Raw genomic sequence first — 19,245 nt, 5'->3', positions numbered from 1 at the left:
ATTTAGAACTGAGATAAAGATACATAGTTCGATGCTTTTTGTTACGGAAGAAATTATACTTGGGAGTTTCCTTTTTTGTAAATAAACAGGATTACATAATCATGGAACCAGGTATTTTTTAATCCATATTCTCAACCAGAATTACCCACAAAAAGTCAAGTTCTTACTTAACAGCTCAGGTCAGAAGAGGTAAAAATATATAAAGGTTTAAACAAAAAAAACACCACTCTAAAAAATTGCTAACACTGACTTTCCACAGATTTCAAATTATAAGAAGCCAAAAATGCTATATATAAAGTAGTCCAAAGAAGCAAGAACTAAAGTTAAAAAAATTGGCATTGCTTCTATTTTAAAACTCATGAGAGCTATTTTGTGGCAGTGTTTTGCCACTTCTAATAATGTCTTTTAAGGAGAAAAGTCTCCAAGTAAGAGAGAGAACTAAATAAACGTGTATTTTAAAAATAAAACTGTAATCTCACAATCCCTACTAAATAAACACTGCTGTTGATGCAAGCTTCATCGTGCTCTACAGCAGTACAAGTTGCCCAGGATACTTTTTAAAACATGCAGACTAAAACATGAAAAAAATTTATCCATAACCCCCAAAGTCCTGTTTTCTGGGAGAGAAAGAATTTATGGAGACTCGATACAATTCTACCCTCTCTTTTCCCCTGCTCCCTCATTGCCTTTATTAACTCAATATGCCCCTACATTGACTTTAAAGACTTTGTTGCTATGGGAATGTATTTCCATATTTTATTGTCAAGGAGAAAAACAAGATTTTGGTGATTAAATGTCACAGAAGCTCTGACTTTTGCACAACCCAATCAAATCTACAGCCTTAGAAGTAATCTGTGTATGTGTCTGAAAGTCTTACCATTCCGATCATAAAAAGGTACATATGTTCTACCTGGTATTTAAGAGCATAAAGTACACAAATTCTCTCTCCCTTCCCCTGAAAGCTTCTGGATAATTTTAACATAATTTCCTCATGTGCATTTTCAATCAGTTTCCTAGAAACTTAGGAACAAAAAATATTTTGTTTTCCCCTTCCTCCCAATGTGGACTATCCTCAGCATCAAGGGATTCTTCTCTTTTCCAAGAGACATTCAAGGTTAGTGAGGCTAGAAATTTACCTCCTAACAACTGACCCATAAAGTCAGCTACAGGATTGCAAGCCTGGGTTCCTTCTCTCCCCATACCTAATCTACATTGCAGCTGGAACAAGAAATACAGACATATGTACAAAATATCATTCAGTTCCTCCAGTAAATATGCCAGAAAACGTTTGCTGCCTTCTATCACAACTGGCTGTTTCCACTGTGAATCTCATAGACTTGCAATTTTTCCCTTTCTTTCCCCATATTGTAGCTGTCTACATAGGTTAATATTCAGAATCACTCAGCTTGGAAGAAGTGTGCACATAATCGTTAAATCATTATGACTTAAATAAAAGTGAGCATAAGCCAGGAAATCCAAAATTAAACCTAATACCAAGAGAAAAGTCTCCCTCATGGCTCAGGGTTTGTGTATGTTCCTGTTCTTTCAAAACATGTTCTCCCAGGTCTGGATCAGAGCTCAGGCTTGTGTACCAGGAAGAGAGACCAGGGCGCTCTCTCGGATAGAACTCTAGTAAGACAAGTGTCTTTGAGAACATAGTTACGTCAAATAGACTCAGGCAATGCTTTCCAAGCACTACAGCTCTGAAACTTAGGTGACTACAGTTGAGATGCTCAAAAAATCCGGAGCCTGATCTTCACATACTCTCAGCAGTGTCACCTTTCCCAAAGGTGCTGTACAGCACTGCTGGGAGTCAGAACTTAGAATATCCAGAAGCTGCACCTGCTTCCTAATCTGTTTGTTTCTGACTGGAGTCGTAGTTACAGTTTTTTCTCTTCTGACACTATTAGTGCATGTCGTGACTGCTGGGAGCAGACAGTCGAGCTTGCTATTTAGCTGTGATCGACCAAGTGCAAAAGGTTCACTCAGTAAAGCCCACCAGGAGCTACAAGCATTCAGCACTTCATCAAATCAGGACACTTAGGTACCTAAACATGACATTAGGAGGCTAATGTAAAGTACTCGTGATTCAAAATTTGTATGCAAGGCGCAGGTGTAAACTTTGTCTGGCATCTAACACACACAAGGGATACATACTCGCTGAACACAATCATAAATGCACACATTCTATCTAACCGAGACACCAAAAAAGGTTTAAGCAAAAAGGTGTAACTCCTGAAGCAAATCTACACAAAAGGAAATACACTAGGAGACGTTTAACTCATTAAGACACCACTTAGCTTTAGCATTGTAGGTTGTTTTTCCCATTTTGTGGCCAGTACTCATACAACTGACTGAGAGAAGCAGAGCTAGAGGGAAAAGGGACATGGCTTTCCAGTTTGTGAACAAACAGAAAACTGAAGATGAGTCAAAGCTGCATATATTTCTCTCCCTCAAAGGTCACAGGTACCCAAGTCCCCTTATCTCAGCATAAAATACTTAATACATTGACCATCCCTACCAAAAAAGCATGAAATGTAACTGCTCTTTGATACCAGTATTTTAAACAGGAGAATTGCCAGCTGTTAGAAAAACAGTTTTACAAATCTCCTTCAATTAGGGAGCTAAAGTAATCACTAAGATGAAGAAAAACCAACACCTGCAAATATTGCTAATGTTCTGAAACACAGCTGTTACACATTACGTAAGTTTGGTGCTTTCACTTGATTCGTTAAATATTTTGAAAACATTAAAAGCTAGAAGAGTAACATTGCCAGCTTGATACTATTTTCACAGGTTTTGTAAACTGGAAAGTAGCAAGCCCACCAATACCCTGTAATTAAACAGCACCATGAAAAGTCACACTGTTCTTGATACTAGTAATTGGCATGTAACCTCAGAATGAAAAGTAAGTGCTAACACCAACTGTGCAAAGCCCCTGGAAGCTTTTTCACCCTGTGCCTCAAAAGAGACCCCTTTCAAGCCAGGGGGAAGAATGGAAGAACGCAGCATACTTTGCATACTACCCTGTAGTATAAATCTTATGCAAGACTGAAGACAGTGACAACTTTTCTCTAGCAAACTAACCTCTCTGTTAAATTGAAGGTTCTTCACGTCTTCTCAGTCTCTGTAAATATGAAAAGGCTGCTTTTTTTTAAATTTATTTACTTACTCATTTATTAAAGAAGCCTTTGCCTTTCCTTCTTTACAGAGAGCCACTCTCAAGTACAGTCTCTAAAATATTATTGTAGACTTCAAGTGGGTAGATAAAAGTAATGCAGATTTTAGCAGCAATTCCAGAAAAGATATTACAGATTTAATATTAAAATATAATCCATGTTAAGCCAGTGACTTCAGCAAGATAGCTTATGAGTCCTCGTTTTTTAAAAAAATACAACATCAGTTAAATTTGCCTCAGGATGCTGCTGTATTTCTGTCATATGTAATCTGTTTCAGTGGTTTAAATCACCCCATGAAAATATTTTCAAGAAACAACATCTGTTTATACATACTGATCTCCAATTCAGTACCACTCCATTGACATCACAGGGACCTGCAGGAGATCAGTATCTCTGAGAAGAAAGATAGTGGAGGACAATCTCGCTTTTCTTATTTCAGGATCAAAAGGAAAAGCAGCAAGGAGCTGTGGGAACTACAGGAAACAGCAGTATTAGCTACTTGAAATTGTCAAGAAACAAGTAAATTGCAAAAAGCTTCTTTTGTCTAGGAAATATCTGCTGGGAGGAGGGGGAGCGATGGTCAAGACCATAGAGGCCTCATGCTGCTGCCATCCAGCAGAGCGAAGAGAAAAGCACCAGGCTGCTCATCCGCAAATATCAGCAATGTATGTGCAGGCACATTCGTCTCAGCACTTCCACAATTTTGTACAGGTTTAAAGCTGCCAGGAAAATTAACCCCCAGCTGACCACCGCAGAATGCGAGATCACAGCTAGGGAACAAACTGGGCCCCAGCTGGACACGGAGCTTTTCCACAGCCCTTGAAACCCAAAAGGTTGCAACATTTAACAGCTTAGTGCACTTGAATATGCATCTCTTGTCAGACGAAATGAACCTGCGAGAGGTCAGGTCATGTTCTGAAGCTTTGAGATATTTATTATTTTTAACTGGGACAAAAGTAGTCTCAAGGAAAAGTATGTTTACTAAATATCTGACTCCAAGGATGAAGTCTGTTCTGCGAGGGAGCAGCTGCTGCCTTAACAGTCTAAACACTGCATTACAAAGACACCAGACTAAGGCTGGACCATACCCACACAAGTGTTTGAGAGAAATAACTTACTAAATAATAGCTTACCAATCAGATCTGCCAAAACATCCAGGCCCGTGGGTAAGTTCAAGCATGATAAAATTCCTTAGATTGCAGAAAATAAACCATCAAGCTAGGTTTTAAATAGTGATAAAAGACTGCTGCAAAATGGCATAACTTGCAGCTGGAGAAGAGGTGAAAACCAGCAAGACTGACTACTGCATTGCTCAGGCTTTAGAGCTCCTCAAAAGAGAAGGATAAAACTGCAAATTTAAATCAAAAGCAGCATTTCATTTTGAAATCGCTTTCCAAAGCATGATAGTTCTAAAAGTAGTGACTTCAAAGAGTAAAGAATGCAGAAAGCGGCTTATTTCAAGTTTAGAGTGTTCTCAAAAATCAGTAGCTTTATCTAATACTCAGCAAGTTCCATTTTGAGCAGGAATCATACATATCACCCACAACTAAGGCTGTTCCAAGACCATAAAAAGAAAGTAGTGCTTTATAAAACTTGGTTTGGTGGTTGACCATGTCATCCATGGAGGCCCCAGGTTTACATCACTACCTTAAGTAATATATAGGTCTCCAATAAAATTGTTTTTTACAAAACCAATACTGTTATAATAGCACAGAAGGTTAGATAATGTATCCTGCAATCCAATTTGTGGTTCACGTTAAGCTATAGACACCAATAACTAATTCCACATGTGAGACAGACCTCCCGGGGGGAAATTTTAATCAAATAAGTGATGGGAAAAGAGAGGTTTCCTTATTTTAGTATAACAAACCCCCTGTACTAACAATATGTTGATCTGGTAAAACGTTACCATACTGTAGCAGTGGAACATTAGTAGAACATACATCTGGTTTAGTTATTTCTCTAAGGCAGTTTGTACACATAAACTGCAGAGCAATAAATATTTTATCATTACCATTATATTAAAAATGAGCTTTAAATGCATTTGCCCCATCTTTTTAACTGCTAATATCGTTCAGCTCTATTTCAACATTAAAAAAAAAAAAAAAGAGGAAAAAAGAGCAGCACAGTAGGGTTTATATTAGCTTTGTACTACTAATTGGACAGAAGACTCTGTACTGCAATGTTGATTAATGGTTCTGCTCTCAAACTGGAGATTGCGAGTACAAAAGAATTAGGCCTCTGAATTTGCATATTTTCTATAATTACAAACTGGATCACAGCTCTCTCCCGTATTCAGGTTCCCCCCTTTCCACCCCTACACTTTCAGTGGTTTAACTTGTACAAGTCTAGACACTGCCAGGTACAATCATCTGATACCCATGATACATGACAACTACCTCAATCTGCATACCTGCTACGAAACTTACACTGGCAATTCCTCAAAGTCTAGCAGGCTGAAAAATCAAACAAAAGCCTAACTTTCTTCCATAAGGAAGGCTTTATCTCCGTAGAGCACCACTTTTTTTTTCTTTAATTGCTCTCATTTCAGACAACTCATTTACGACTGCAATAAATACACTTCCATCAAAATCTGCTGACTTAAAGACAGCGAATACATTCTTGTCAGCGTGAGCTTCGAAAGGCAGTCAGACAGAATAAAATAGAGCTAACCAAATGAAATGGGGTCCAGACTGACAACTTTGCCAGCCAGAGAGCATCACAGGCAGACAGGAATACAAGACTTGGCAAAAGGAAAAAAATCAGCAGCCAAGTTCTACTCAATAACCAATACGCAGATGACAGGGAAACGAGCTGGATAGTTTAATAAGTAGTTACAATATACATTTTTAAAGTGCATTAAGAATAGCTTCTAAATAAGGGTAATATTCATCCGCTCTGCTGGTGGTCCTGCTCTGCAGCTGCCTTGTTCAGAAGCCCTGCCAGCCTCCTCAGATCACACTGGGACGCTGCCATATACTTGATGTGACAAATCAGGACTCAGATGATAATAGGTGTGAGGCCAGTAAACAGCTACTGGTCTTGTGTAGTAGCCACCACTTCATATTTATTGGACACTGGGCCCAAAGATAAGAATAAAATGGAAAACAACAGGCTTGTCACCACAATGTCATTTCCTACCATCTGCTCGAACATGTTTAAAGCTGCTTTTACCAGCTCATCCTTCACTGACCATCCTGAAGAAGGTCAGTGGTTTTACTGTTCTTCAAACATAATTAATCGTGTCTCAGTTTCCCCAGTGGTATATTCCAAAAAAGGCTTATAGAAGCCAAAAGCAAGACAGCCCAGGTCCTTAACCACCCACTCCCCCAAATCCCTGCCTCTCCACTCCTTGTTTCTGTCCCCGCACCTCAGTTTTTCTCTCAGTATTTGCCAGTACCACTGGCTGTAGGGCAATGATGAGGACTGGATATAACTGAATTGATTCGGTTTAAAATAACTCCTAGAGATATATCTGGGATATTTGGGGGCGGTTTTTAAGAGTTATTTTTTACCTGCATTTCCTCTCAGTTCCAGTTCGCAGCACAGCCTAGGAAACAGTCGTGTCAGCTCAGCTGGACAGGGTTTAGCTTAAGGTTCAGTGCATTGAAAGGAGCAGCTCCTTTTTACCACTTTGTTACAAAGCTACAGTGGCACGCTATTTATTCTGCATTCAGTTTTACATCGTTACTGTTTACTTATTTAGTTCAGTTTAAAGCTAAACACCTCTTCAAATTATTTTCCTTTTGTCCTTGGTTCCATTCTATGCTTCTCCCCTCCAATGAACTACAAAAAGACCATAACATTTTCCTGCACTGCCCTTTTTGACGTCTTTTTTTCCCCCCCCCTTTCTTCTCCAGTTGCCCTCCCCTGGTGTTTACACTGGGAAAACATAAAGCAGATTCCAGAAGAGGTAAGTGGACGCAATTCTTTCTAATTGCCCAGTTTTTCTAATAAAGAGTCCTCTGATAATATATGGGGGTTTGTTTCGTGGGAGGGTTTTCTGTTTCGGTTTAAATTGTACTCCACTTTTTGAAACGCTCAAGCCGTTGGATAACACGGGATGACTCATCTGTAGATGGCTGCTTTGGCCTCACGCAATTTGCAATGGAGGAATGTCTTTTCAAGTAGGAAAAAGTATAGGAAACAACATTAAAGAAAAAAAAAAATCAAACTCCTACTCCAAAAGTTGATTTTGTTTACTTAAGGAGAATTTACAGTTTGTCCTAGAAAGAACGACTTTGTCAGTTCTTGCTAGGGACATTTGGCCATTTTATTTATGGCCAAAGCAGCAGCAAGAAAAAGGCAACACACAAATGATCCCAAAGAGATGCAGAGTTCAAAGCTTTCTTAATTTTTGTTTGTGCTTTAATTCTGCATAATGCAAAAACTAATGTTGGCTACATACTTTTATGGTAATTATTTTAAATAGAAAACTTTAAAAAATAATAATTTGTCTTTATCATTGTATGTATAAGCACACAGAACCAAACTGAAACCAAAGCTTTTAGTAAGAAAAAAACTTAGCTCTGTTCTTACTAATGATTTTAGAAGAGCCAGGATATCATTTTAAAACACCAATCTTACAGCATAATCATCTCGAAATCATTTAAAAATAAATCTAAAAAGCAATTTCAGATCAACAGGACAGCATCTAACTTGCCTTTGTGGACTTGTCAAACGTTGGTCAGACAAGCTACAATCAAAACCCAAATTTCTCAGCTTCAAGTGCATTGGCCATTCTCAAATCAAATCATCAATATCAACAGCCTCCGAAAACAATTTCCAGCCTTCAGATGGAGCAGGCCAGAGACAGACTCACTAACCTGGACATTCTCTAACCAGTATTTGATGTGAAAGAGTAAAACACAAAGACCAAAGCACAGTGAGAAAGCACTTCAAGAAAATACTGACTGATAAGAAGGCAATGCACTAGAATAATTATTTTCAGTATCTTTTTTAGGTAAATCATAATGGTTTTTATTGCACTAAAATGTTTTTATCATACAGTGTGAAGCTCTCCGGAAGACTGAAACATTTGCTTTAACTAGCTTTTAAGGCGCTATCCTTGCTCCACTTTGAGACATCTGTCTTTATTTTGAATCTACAGTGATTATCCTAACAAAAGGCTTGTATTTGGCTCCTTTACTTCCCAGTAAGCACTTGGGAACAGGAAATTGCGATGCTAAAGGTAGAGTCCATGCAAAGTTGGAGTACAAAAGAGTACACAGACAAGTACTCAAAGAGAAACACATTGACCTAGCCTGCTATGAGAAGATGATACTCCTGACATCCCAAGCCCTGCAGGACGCTATGTTCTTATAAGAATTTATGTAATTCGTGAATCATTTTTTTTTTAACTCAAGTAAAAAAGAAGTGTACTGAAGATATTTTATAACTGAAGCTCCCAGCTGAGCTCCTCATCACTGTAAATGAATGAAGGCTTCCCTAGTATTGACATAAAACTTGGGCAGCAGCGCTCAGCCTGAATAGATGTACAGGAAAAGGTAGCCTAGTAATTTAGTGAATTAGGAAATGCATTTCTGGCAGATTAAGGAAAATATTTGTATTTTCGTTCACTGTGGTCCCTCCTGATAAAATTCCCTCCAGCTAAAATCCAATCTCCATAAATGTTTGTAATCTACAAAGCACAGAATTATTATTTCTATCATTATAGAAGGAAAAAAAATTGAGGCATTGACACTAGTTTGCTGTCCAAGACAGTAAGTCTGATGCAGAGTGAAAAATAAAAATTCACAAGCTTAGTGTCCAAATGTAGAGCTCCATACCTAGTAGGAGAGGCCTTGTGTTCAAAGAGTTAGGATGTGGAACCTTGGATTTCACCTGTGTCACTTAGGTCTCTTCTAGACCAATTTTACCCTGTCCCTGAAGCAGAGAAAGGGGAAAAAGGGAAAAAGAAAAGCTCTTTCCCACTAGAAACGTGTGCAAAGGATTTGTTTTTAAGCAATGACTGTTCTGTGATAAAATATTTCCTAGCCCATTGACTGTATCTTGGACATTGCAGGCTGCAACGAGGAGAGGCTGTGAGGACCACTAATTTAGATTTGTTGTGAAGTCATGTACAAGGTGTTCAGAATTTCCATGTGTCATATCGATATTTTTACCATTGTTTAATTCTATAGGATAGGCTAACACTTATGAACCAAACTCCTTGAAGCACCTTACAAATTGTCATCCTCTATCTTTCAGAATAAAACCTGCTGTTACAGATGCACTTTTTTAAAAAACCTCAATTAGTTTACTGTTGGTTTCTGCTCAGTGATAGGTGCACAATGTAACATACTGTATTTGGCTACTGGCATTCAACAGGTCTTACATACTCAAATATACAGGAGTTAAAAAAAATAAAATAAGAAATTATTCTTTTGGTTTTGGTTTTGTCAGAAAAGGGCATAACAACTACATCAACATGTCACAGCAGTTTATGAGGGAACTACCAGAGACTACTCAGGTTTTTTATCGGACTATTTTCCTTGCATATTACAACTATGTATTCTATACTCTACAAGCAGAAATCATCACTTCTTTATAAAAATCTACTATTAATTTTCAATTCATTTGAGTAAAAAATAAAAATTCTAAAATCCTTTTGTTAAAGATTTTGTTAAAAATCTTGTTAAGCCAAGAAAGTTGAGCTTTCTCTGGAAGAAAGCCATTTCACTGAAAATAAAGTTACATATACTCAGCTTACTCATTTGTACAGCAACTGATGTAAACGAGTCTTAATTTCAGCTGAGGTCACCGAGTACCACTAAAATACGTGCAGTTTTGGGAGAGGGAAGTTAGAGGCTTTGGTGGGCTTGTTAGTCTGCTTATTTTACTTGTTTGTTCTTGGGCAAGAGGTTAAAGAACAAGAAATACATATTTTGTTAAGGCAATAATACAGTTGAGCCATAGCTCCTACTAGAGGGAGAAAAAATGCATGCCAAAGGCATGCACCCAGGTCCTATGCATCTCTGTTAAATTAGAACAATAAGAGCTCTATCTTTGCCTCAGGGAGCCTGTAGATGATATCAGCTGCTACACTTGCACGCCCGACCAAACTAAGCTGAGTTTGCAAGATACAAGAGGATAAGAGCATGAATGAATTCTTTGCAAAAGGCAGCCAGATATCCAGTGCTTGACGGTAAACAGAATGAGAAGGGAGCGGCTGGAAGCAAGGAAAGTAATTGAAAATAACACATTGCTTAAACAAAATGTAAAAACCCCACACTAAACTGCTTTAAATGTTCTTTCAGCATTAGACATCTGTGCTTATTTTGGGGAGTTGACTAAACTACTAAGAATTATTGTGTACTTGAAAACTCATTTAGCACCTGTTTAACAGTGATTGGTGCCTTACAAATAGCTTATGGGAAAGAAAAGGAGACTCACTTTGTATAAAGCAGGAATGATCTGATGCATTTTCAGACGATGAAATACAAAGATATCGTACACTGCTGAAACGGCCAGAACAGTCACTCCTTGCTCCTTCCACAGCATGCTGCATCCTGCACACAGCCCAGCTCCCAAGATCCAGCCCCAAGTACTCGGTGAGGAACCTCTGGTAGAGCAGTGCTTCATGTAACACATCAGGGAAAGCAGAAAGAAGAGACAGGCTCCAACGTCTGCCCTGCCGACGATCCCCGCTACGGCTTCTGTGTGGATCGGATGAGACGCAAAGAGCAGGCCTGCTATCAAGGTCCAGTATCCATCCCCAAACAGGATCCTGGAGAAGTTTGTGAAAAGGCCTGTGACGGCAGCATGTAACAGGACATTTACAAGGTGATAGCCCCATGGGTCCATCCCTCCAACAGCGTGGTTAATGCGGAAGGAGAGCGTGCAGAGAGGTCTGTATGACTTGTGGCTCCCACTGTGAGTGAGCAGTGTCCCCCAAAAGTCATTGTAGAAGATATGGGTCCACGGCGTCTCGGGCAGAAGGTCCTGGTTTGTCTTGATAGCTCGGCTACAAAAGAAAAACAAAAACTTTGTTTCAATAGAAGGAAACAGGTACAACCAAAAGGCCTGAAAACTCAATCACATTGCTACAACAAGGAAGAATGGCATTGCTTTGGTGCTGCTTTAATCCAAGTTTTGAATTTTTACAGGAGGTGTCAGAAAACTATCTATTGACTTCTCGATAAAGCAAAATTTCCATATAAATTGGCTTTTAAAACATTAGAAACAGATGTTACGCTGCTTCCATTAAATTAAAACACCCTTCAGTGACATTCTTCTGAGCCTAACCCAGGAGTAATCAGTTAAGATTTGATGAGTTATAATTAAAATGTAAAAGAAATATGAAAAACTGACAAACATTATTGCTGAAACAACGGATCCTCCAGTAATTCAGAATTAAAACCCCAACTGGCCTTTTATACTGAAATTTTAATTTAGATGTTGGAATGAATCTCACTGACATGGATGAACAATAAATACACAAGTCGGTAGGAGCATGCAAATCTCTGGTGCTGCACTGGGCACTCCCAGAACTGTCTCGTACATATTTTGACTGACAACATTTTCTGCTAATGCCTTGCAGGAAGTAGACAGCAGAGTATTTTACAGATTGAAATACACCTTCTCTTTAAATTTCTTATATTTACAATTGAGGAAAAAACATTTTTAGGTTGTACTAGCTTATGAATTCAAGTCTGTGTAAGTTTGATTTTAAAAAAAATAATATATATATATAAATGCTGCAGCTTTCAGCATTCATGTTTGCAACCACCCTGGCAAAGACTGGTGCCAGCCATTAGCAGTCTCCATGTTTAATTCAGTACTGTAAAAAATCTGTCCCCTATGAGGTTTGTACAAATCCAATCATTTGCATTTGAAATTTATGCTGTGGGAGAAAGTGTGAGACCTGCTTAGTGCAAAAAGATGACTAGAATTTAATTAGTTACTTGCCTTCATAACCAAAGTCGTATTTAAGCAGTTTTTTAAAAATGCATTGTTATTACTACTGAGCCTAACTCATTTCACATTTATTTTACCAGGGTAATTAAGAATCCAGCCAGCTCAAGACTCTTTTATTAAAAATATTGAGAGAGATGATTTATATCTAATCCTTTACTCATGCCCTCTTTCTGCCTTTCCAATAAATATCTTCCCATAATTAACAATTTTTCAATTCAGATGAGGAAGAAAAACAATATGGTGTGAAACTCAGGCCCACATTTGAAATGCACAGGTCAAATTCATCCTCCAAGAATCCCCTCACATTCTCACTCCCAATAAAACAAGTCCCTTGGAACCTGTATCCAGATCCCTTTTTTTTTATGGTATTAGTTTCAGGAATGTTGTCTTGTTCTGTAACGAAAAATGCTCAAACACTGATATACTATGCCACAGGATCTCCATGCAAATACTCCAAATACCACGCAGCTCAGCATTTCCATTGTCCGGAGCACATGGCTGTAATGCTTTCAGACATGCTTCCTCTCGGCATGTCCTTTTGTCTCTGCGCATATGGAGGTTACAAAGAGGTCAGTTTAAATCCTTTAAAGAGCTGATGATGCTTTCTAGAATACTTGAAAATTTTCATTTTGACTTCTGCTTATGCAGTGGATCGTGTTGCTTGTATTTGTTTTCCCAACCCCACACACATTTTTCTCATTTTAGTCCAGTCACAAAAGAACATTGGAAGAAAACAAGATCTTTGTTTTCACATTATTTATCTTGTCCTTTGGTGTAGTCCTTTCCTGAAATCTAATTCCTCTGTTTGTGATTTCAGTTTGTAATATCGCTCGCAGACTCACTATAAGAAAACTAGGAATTCAGCAAGAATAAAGCAGGTGTTAGGCTAGAAAGAGTGCTTTCTCTGAGAAAAAAATATAATGTCTTAGACTACAGACTCCCTAACAGTGAACATAGCTAAGAATAGCTATCAGATGTCAGGATTTAGAGCAGAAACCTTGAACTGCAAAAGTATTTTTTCTTGGGGAAATACTAAGAAAACAAGCCGCAGTAATATTGCCAGCAAAACTGCCCTCCCTTAAGACAGAGCATTCTGCTACAAAGAGTCTAGATGTTGCACAGGTTGTTCCCAGAAACTGTACCTTTTATTATCTCTCTTGAAAAAATGTGGCCATTTCCAATACTTGAAGCACCACAAAACAATCAGGGAATTGCAGCTATCAGTACACATGTATAAAACTCCTCCACACCACACTACTAAACTTGTTAAGAAAAGAGACCAGCCCTCTCCCTCTAAGCAAACAGCTCTCAAACCCATCATTTTCATGTAGCATATACTCATACTGGACTATTGCCCACCAAAAGTAAACTGCTTTTCTCCAAATCATAAAAAAAACAACTATTGCACATTCTGAAGGCATTAATTTAAATTTTATTTACAGTCTTAGCAACAAACTTGATGCAACCCTGATCCTTTCCTGTTCAGTCTTGTTCATATTAAAAATTTTAAAAACTAAAAAAAAAACAAACCCCACTACAACAAAAAAAATCAACAGAAAGTCTTGAAGATATAGTACTGATCACTCCACATTTGGGTACTGAATTCAGCAGAAAATTCTGAAATACTCCTAGATTCTCATGCATGTAAAGGTAACAAGATTCTAATACCTTTTAGTCAACATGAAAAACACAAAAGCTGCCAGTTTCCGCTTACTCAGTGGTCCAGTCAGGTCAAATGTTGAATTCTCCATGAGTCAATATTTGAAAATAAAGTTAAAAGTTCTTTCCATATGGTTATTTTTTGCTAAATGTTTGAAAGTAAAAGAAAAAGAAAAAAAAAAAGTCTGGCTAATGCTTTGGGATCTCAGAAAAGTCTAATACAAGAGCGAAGTTAGATGTCCTACAGCAAAGAAGCAAGCCTCTCATAAGCTGCTTGCTAATGTTCGACCACTACCCTGTTTCACATCATAAAACGTAATAAAACACACACTTGGCCAAAATCAGACTCGACTGCACAGGAGGATGCAGGAACGTGAGCATCTGAGATATTGGAGCCAGGCAGGTCTCTGTCGGTTTGCCCTCAAAAGTGAACAATGTCTCAGTAACACTAAGGACACCATTCCAGCAGGTCAGACAGAGACTGCCCGCGGGCCCATCACCAGCCAGGGCTGCGCCCATCCGCATCCCCAGCCTGGCTGGCTAACAGCACTGGCAAGACAAACGTGAAATGAAATGTTTATCTCGGTGAAGGGGAGAGAAACACAAGCTTTGCATCTAATAAAAGAATAAAACCAAATAGTACTAAATTGCTCATGTCAGGACCCTGAGGGTGCTCATGAATCTCAACAACCCTGACCGTTCGCCATCGGCTCAGCCCGCTCGCCCACCGGTCTGGCCCAGACCCCACGCCAGCCCCGCGGAGCCACCAGCCCCCGTCCCAGCGGTGCCGCAGCCTGGCCCGGCCCCAGCCCTGTCCCGGGGCGGGGGGGGGGGTGGGTGGCTCAATGCCCGGGGTTGCCCCCAGCTGCCCCTCGCCTGGCTGGGGCTAGGCCTGGCCTTGCTGTTCTTCAATCGCTAAATTAACACGCTGTTAACTCTGCCGCAGTATCGATGCTCAGCTGCCAATTTCAACAGCCATTCCAAAAGCAGTCCCTCTCCACCGCCTGGCAGGTAGCGCTGACGTCTCCCTCGTAAAGCCTCCTGCGCTGGCAGCAACCCGGGCTCTCCACAGATAGAAAATAATATTAATTGCTGGCTCTGGGAAAGACTCGGGGATAAAGGAAACTACAAAACGCCTTATTAGCCTTGTCTTCTCCTTCACTCACAGTTTACCTTCAGGTTACGTCCCGCAGATTAGTCCAATCTTGCTAATGGGCATAACAAGAGAAACTCTCCAACTGCACTCATCGCTCAAACGGAGCCGTAAACTCTGCTCTCGCTAAAAGGCAGCGGGTCACCAGGGAAAGTCATTTTTCAAAGCTCTGACACAACTGGCATTTTTACTTTCAAGCAGTCTCAGATAAGGTTTGCAGACTCAGTCAGGGAACTTGCTTTCTTCAATATTTAATGCCTGCGCATTTCACGCATCCTGGGAGAGCGGGATCTCTTACTCGGCGTACAACAAATGGATGGGTTTGAGGGGGCGGGGGGAAAAGGAATCGGCATCAGTTATCTTCTTCAGAAACGGAAGTCTGAAGACAGACAAAAGCTGTAAGGGCAGAATCATAATTTCTAACCCATTCCAAAGAATTCTCTGCCTCCTGCTATAAACTGCTTATTTGCCTAGACCGGTACACACCTTGAGCACAACTCAGTAAGATTTTTTTCATCAGAATCAAAAATGCCAGAGATCCAGCAGTTCACACATGCACATATACATGCACACACACACAAAAATCCCAGATGTTTTTAAAATTAACAGCTATATATGTTCTAAACTTCTGCGCTAGTGCTAAACTGATCCAGGTGTTAACACCAGGGTAAAAAAACAGATGCGACGTCCTAAAGTGATTTAACGCGTGAAGCCATATGTCCAGCTTCAATATTGCTAATGGTCCCCATATGCTGAAAATGAACATCAGCATTTGAAGCAGAGAACACATTTTAAAGAAAAAGGAGAACTCCCAAACGAGCACACAGGAAGCCATTGACCAGCCCCCTCTCACATAAAACAGATAGGCAATGATGGACTGGCAAGTGTCTGCTTGGAGGCTCTTTGTTTCTTTTCCTCAAGATCATTTTAGAATATTTTTCACTTACTCCTTTTTTTCATAAATAGCGATGGAAAAGCACCCTAGAGTATTTTGCAGTGGATCTTAACGAGTCATACTAAGGATGCTTTCAAGATTATATGTTACTTGTACAGACAACAAGCCTAAAAACACATCCAGAGGCTACTTTTTGGAATGCAAACAGCTTCACATCCCCGGAACATACAGCAGCTGAGTCTACCCCTCCAAACTACTTACAGGCTATGTTAGGCAGGTGCACAATCAGAAAGCAGGCAAGTAGAGCCTGTCATACTTCAGACAATCCTCATACTTGCACACAGATCACAACATACATGTAGTCTGTATTGATAGGATACTATCTAGTACATAGGGAGGTGTTAAGAAAGTAATAAGCATAAGTACATGAAAACTCATTCATTTAAATGTTTAATTAGAGACTCAAGGGAACTATTTGCCATTCTGGTAGATTTCTGGTGGTAATTATGTCTTTCATGTTCTGTACTAAAGTTCATTCCTTCTAAACAGTTGTGAAAGTGGAATTTATCTACAAATCCAGCACACAATAAAGTTTTATTCATGCCACTTCTCAAAAAAGATCTCTATATTGTATATCAACTAGGGACACCTGCAGGAGACCAAATTCTGTGCATCCTCTGGGTTTCAAGTTGCAGCTTTCGGTTTCTCCTAAGAACAGATTTTCTTAGGTGAATCTCTACGGAACAGCTAATAACTCCAGTGTTCTCAGGTGGGAAACCTGAAAACAGCCAGCTAAGTGATATATAGGATCCTGAGTTGCTGGCCAGGCTCTGAGAATAGGACTATACATACCAAACAGATTGAAGGATCTTGATCTAGGTTCAAATCACATTTTTAATTAATTTAAGGAAAACCTAATAGCACAAAAGGGAAATAACATTTTATAAAGCTAGTGCCTAGCTAATTTCTGCCAATAGTACGGTCCTTTTCTAACTGTATAGGAATACCTGAATGCATCAAACTCAGAGCTCAAACACGGAAGACAATGTATATTTCCAATATAATATTCCTATCTCATGTAACTGCTAGCGACAGCTATTAACTGAATATGTAGTTACTATAGGGCCTCAGGAGAATATATTAACAAACGATAATATTATTTATACATTTCAGACTGTTACTGTCCTATAGCAGTAATTTCATGGTCAACTTCTGTTTAGAACCAGAACAAACGGGAACTACAAGTAGCAGGACTGTAAGTGGTTTTACTCATAAAACTTTCTTGGGTGAGACTTTCCTGAAATAGATATAAGCAGAATGGAAAGATGGATGGGACAACTATAACTATACCTTCACATGATTACAAACAGACAAAAATGAAGACACAGAAATAAACAAAACAAAACAACAAAAAACACAAAACAAAACAGAAAAAACCTCCAGAAAACAACAAAAACACAGTGAACGGGTATGATCTCCTACCACAGTACAAAGACATACAGACTTCCGAAGATTTTCTAAGCTGGACAACGTCTTTCAAAGGAATTCATCTTTTAAAATGAGCAACATAAAATGGCAGAATGCAATGGGAGGAAAAAAAAAAAAAAAGAAAAAGACATCTAAGCAAGGTAACTTGATCTTTGTTTATTTCCATGAATGACTGTCAGCTGTGGCTTGACTTGGTCCACCAGCAGGCTACGATTCAGCAGCCCAGCAGCTGCAGACTTCTAGACTTTATACTTTTGCTATTGAAGACGCACGGTGTTATTCACAGGAAGGAAGCAGTGGCAGTAGTTACATATAACTCTGAATGCTGTTGGGCACTGCCTTAACTACACTGAAGTATGCTGCAGGTATTGATTTTCTTATCGACTAAAAGAGCTTTGAAAACTTTAAGTAACTAAAGGTTCAAAACATTTTGGTTACAAGAAGGTTGAGATGGCCTGAAAAATCTTTTCCAACCGGAACATAAATATTTCAAAAGATAACTATAAAGGCTTTGAACTGTATCTTTCTCCACAGTATAAGCCTTCTCACTTCTGTGTCCTCATATGCTGAAAGAATCTGTCCTTAATATTAACACAAAGCGCGCCTCACTCCCTCCCAGTTTAAGCTTTAGCTTGACATAACAAACACTAAAAGATGGACTATATGAAATTTGAAACCTTAATTAATACCAACTACCTGGCATAGTACTACTTGACTATTCATGCACAGGTAAAAAAGGCACACTGGAGGGAAGTGAGAGAAGTAATTAATATTTTCTGATGCTGAACAATGAGGTACCAACAGTTTCCTCTCAGGAGGGAGAAGATAAAAACAGAGGGAGAAGAAGGGCTTCTGTCTTTGTGTCTGCTCCCTGAGTTTCTTCACCACAGCACGTACAGTAGGTCTATGAAAGCACATTTATTGAAAAAAATACTTACATTCGTAAACCCGAAAATGCTTTCTGCTGTTCTCACAGCTATTTCATAAGCTAGCTTCTCTCCCAACTACACAACATGAAATTGGCTAATTCTGTTCTTCTCAGACTTCAAAATACCTTGTAGTTACACGATAACATTCTTTCAAAAACATATCCAAAGTTATTCTTTAAAATATTATTCAGTGCCAAACTATTGCCTGGAAATAACTCATTATTCATTTATTTTGTATATAAATATATATATATATATACACATCTGTTGTAATACCAGCTTCTGAAGTACAGTCAGTATTCATACTTGGAACCTCTGCTGCCCTTTTCAAATCTATTTTAGATGATAAAAGTGGGCCCAGCAGGCCTTATTAGATTTACTGTTCTGCAGCAGAATATGGCACTACACTATTTCTCTTCCCCACTTTCTTCTGAAAAAATAAAACATAAATAATTTTTGTCATTTCACCATACAGCAACTCACAACAGTACAAGGACAGATATTTTAGGGCTTCAGAACACAATAGTTAGAGTAGACATGTTAAGTTTCTCAACCAGATTAATAGTATGGATATTAAACTACTGCAAGCCACCTTCTGATTATATATAAAGCCTTTCCAAGACACACACATTTTAAGCTATTATCAGAAAATGGAGGCACACTACTATACCACTACAAAACAGTTTATTAGTTATACATCAGTTTGATGACTATCCACTTCTCTGTTCTTCTCAGTACACGGCAGACTATACTGAGAAAAATTTAATTTTTGAAAAATTACCTTTTTTTTCCTCCATTCAATCTATTTTTTGACATGACAGTTTCAGAAAGTTCAAGGAGATTGTACATAATTATGCCGAAACACGCCTCTTGTGCACTCTAAATGTAAAGCCGGAAAGAATTTTTAGGCAGCACTGTGACTTTTATTTTCAGTGAAACATTGAAGAGAATACCCAGGAACACATACACATACAAATATAGAAATAATGAGTAGAGGAGAAACTTCTGAACCACAACATCACA

General features: G+C 38.8%; 1 protein-coding gene across 2 annotated transcripts in view; it reads right to left on the bottom strand.

Moving 5' to 3' along the window:
• TMTC2 (transmembrane O-mannosyltransferase targeting cadherins 2) overlaps window positions 1-19,245 on the bottom strand; it is a 264,093-nt gene that overhangs the window by 145,430 nt on the left and 99,418 nt on the right. For both annotated transcript variants that reach the window (XM_086610426.1, XM_086610427.1), the window contains exon 2: window positions 10,575-11,145. In XM_086610426.1, the coding sequence (XP_086466552.1) occupies window positions 10,575-11,145 (571 nt within the window). The remainder of the gene's footprint in view (window positions 1-10,574; window positions 11,146-19,245) is intronic.

This window comes from Tauraco erythrolophus, chromosome 4 (genome assembly GCF_009769465.1).
Source record: "Tauraco erythrolophus isolate bTauEry1 chromosome 4, bTauEry1.pri, whole genome shotgun sequence".
Lineage (NCBI taxonomy): Eukaryota > Metazoa > Chordata > Aves > Musophagiformes > Musophagidae > Tauraco > Tauraco erythrolophus.
Note: the sequence above shows the minus strand (reverse complement) of the source record. Positions and strands in the feature narration are given on the sequence as shown.